The sequence below is a fragment of the Penaeus japonicus genome, unplaced genomic scaffold (genome assembly GCF_977035675.1).
Source record: "Penaeus japonicus unplaced genomic scaffold, GWHDUDI00000001_assembly GWHDUDI00000007, whole genome shotgun sequence".
Lineage (NCBI taxonomy): Eukaryota > Metazoa > Arthropoda > Malacostraca > Decapoda > Penaeidae > Penaeus > Penaeus japonicus.
Window position 1 is genome coordinate 32,865,600 of NW_028234409.1, and position 2,500 is coordinate 32,868,099.

The 2,500-nt window shown below is 41.8% G+C and overlaps 2 protein-coding genes across 3 annotated transcripts in view; both read right to left on the reverse strand.

Annotated features, from left to right (window-relative positions):
- The window catches only part of LOC122262676 (uncharacterized), a 229,610-nt gene that overhangs the window by 71,831 nt on the left and 155,279 nt on the right, over nucleotides 1-2,500 (reverse strand). The window lies entirely within an intron of this gene.
- LOC147471589 (uncharacterized) overlaps nucleotides 502-2,500 on the reverse strand; it is a 3,824-nt gene continuing 1,825 nt past the window's right edge. Inside the window, exon 1 of the mRNA XM_086538681.1 lies at nucleotides 502-2,500. This exon is cut by the window's right edge and continues 1,825 nt beyond it. Within this exon, the coding sequence (XP_086394807.1) occupies nucleotides 502-2,500 (1,999 nt within the window).

Genomic DNA, 2,500 nt, shown 5'->3' on the forward strand with positions numbered 1-2,500 from the left:
GCATGAAAAACTGTGACAGAGTTAAGGCTTCTATAATCTATAGCCATTCGATACGTACCATCGGATTTCCGTACCATTACCACGGGGGAACAATGAGGAGACGATGATAACCTAATGATTCCTTGCTTGTATAGTTGATCTACCTCTTCCTCAAAAGGTGATTGCAGATGAAGGGGTATAGGATATATCTTAGGCTTCAGGCGCTCGGTAGTATTGAGGGTGATGTCATGCTCAATAAGAGATGTACAACCTGGAGTTTCCGAAAACACATCTGAAAAATCTTTTATCAGATTATGGATGTCACACTGCTGATCTTGGGATAGTTCTGAACTAATTTCCGCACATGAAATGTCATTAGATCGTAAGGAATCTTCTCTACCATCAGGTGTAACAGGATACTCATCACTTTCTACATCTACCACACATGACTGAGCAACATCAAGCATACCTGGACAGCTATGTTGATATTCGACTTCGTCTATTACCTGTGCCAGAGAAACGTTAGCTCGTCTGTGATACCTTTTTAGAAGATTTGCATGATAAATAAAGTTTGGGCTGTCCATTTTCCTTTATCAAATAGTTGACCTTATTCCTCCTCTCCATCACGATATGTGGACCACTCCAAGTCATCAGAAGTTTATTAGCAGTATCCGGCAAGAGTACCAACACTTCGTCACCTGGATTAAAAGAACGATCTTGGGACTTAATATCAAAATAAGATCTATACCTTGTGGAGCTGATGTCAGCATTACGAGCTGCTATCTTCGCACACTCCTCAAGCTTATCCCTGAGCTCTATCACATACTGGAAGGAAGATCTCTCGTCATCTTTGATACTCTTGTCCTCCCACAGATCTCTCAACACTGTTAGAGGACCTCGAACAGCACGACCATACAGGAGTTCGAAGGCAGAAAATCCTGTTCTGTCACTCGGAATTTCTCTGAGGGCAAATAAAGTAGGAATGAGATATCGGTGCCAATCTCTTGGTTTGTCCACACACAATTTTCGAAGCGAGGCTTTCAGTGTACAATGAAACCTTTCAACCCTACCATTTCCACTGGGGTGATATGGAGTAGTAAACAGAGGTTTGATACCCAACAATTTGTGAAGTTCACCCATTAATTGTGAAGTGAACTGTGTGCCTCTGTCAGAAAGAATTTCTCTGGGGATACCTACCCTGGAAAATATTACTAATAACGCTTCCGCGACAGATACCGAGTCGATCTCTCTCAAGGGAATTGCTTCAGGGAAGCCTGTGGCAAAGTCTATAAGGGTTAAAATATACTTGTGACCATCAGAGGGAGGACTTAGTGGACCCACTATATCTATGGCAACACGAGAAAAAGGCTCCGTCATTATAGGCATTGGCTTGAGGGGAACGGGTTTCACTCTCCCTTTGTGTGACATTCTTTGACATTTATCACAAGACCGACAAAAATCCCGCACATCACATCCCATACCTGGCCAATAAAAATTATCTGTTATCCTTCTCAAGGTCTTGCGATGTGAAAAATGGCCGGCAAGAGGAGACTCGTGAGCTACAGACGTTACTATTGCTCTGCAGTCAGAAGGTACCACTAAAGACACTTTCCCAACATTATCTTGAAAGTTAGAGTTTATGCATTTCCGATAAAGCAACCCATCAATTTTAACAAATTCAAAAGTCATACCATCACGGGTGTTGTGCACTTCCCCCGACTCGACCTTTTCCCTGATAGAAGACAAAGATGAACAGGAACTCTGCAACTTCGCAAATTCCGTTGGAGTGATACTTAGGGGCTCGAGCTTTGGTAAAACGAGAGGATGGATCCTTTTGTTCTTGGATGACCTTGTCTGTACAGCCTGTACCTGATCATTGTTATGAGTGGAAGAATCATTAGTTATTTCAGAAATATCAGAATAGGAATCACGCACTCCCGGGATATTGCCGATGAGTACACTACAAAATTTAAGAGGTGCTCTTAAAGCGTTAGTCCATCCGACAAAGTATGGGCATGTGATGTAACAGCGCACCTGAGGGAAATAATTCACTCTCCCTAGATAATCATTAACTTTCACTAATTTACTGTTACTGGTATCAATATTTGGCAATACTTCCTCTGAAACCATAACACATGAACAGCCAGAGTCTCGTAGAATAGTAGAAACCCTCTGCCCATTCACAGTACCATTAGCCAGAAATTTACGTGGAGTCGTATCAGACAAGGAAAAGCCAACCTTTTCAATCTTTTTCTCTGTAGAGATACTTTTAAAAGCTAAAGGATTCTTTGGACACCGATTCCTATAATGACCAAAATCCCCACAACTGTGACATTTGATTTGGTTGCTGTTGAAATTTTCCCTCGTGACGGAAAAATGATTAGCGGGCTTACTCTCGACACTTCTTTTACTTTTGACAGAAGTTACATTTGACTTGGGGTAAGCATTGTGAGCAGCAGCCCAGTTATCCGCTAGCTGTACTGTCTGATCAAGAGTAGGTACATTATGTTCTTTAATGTAA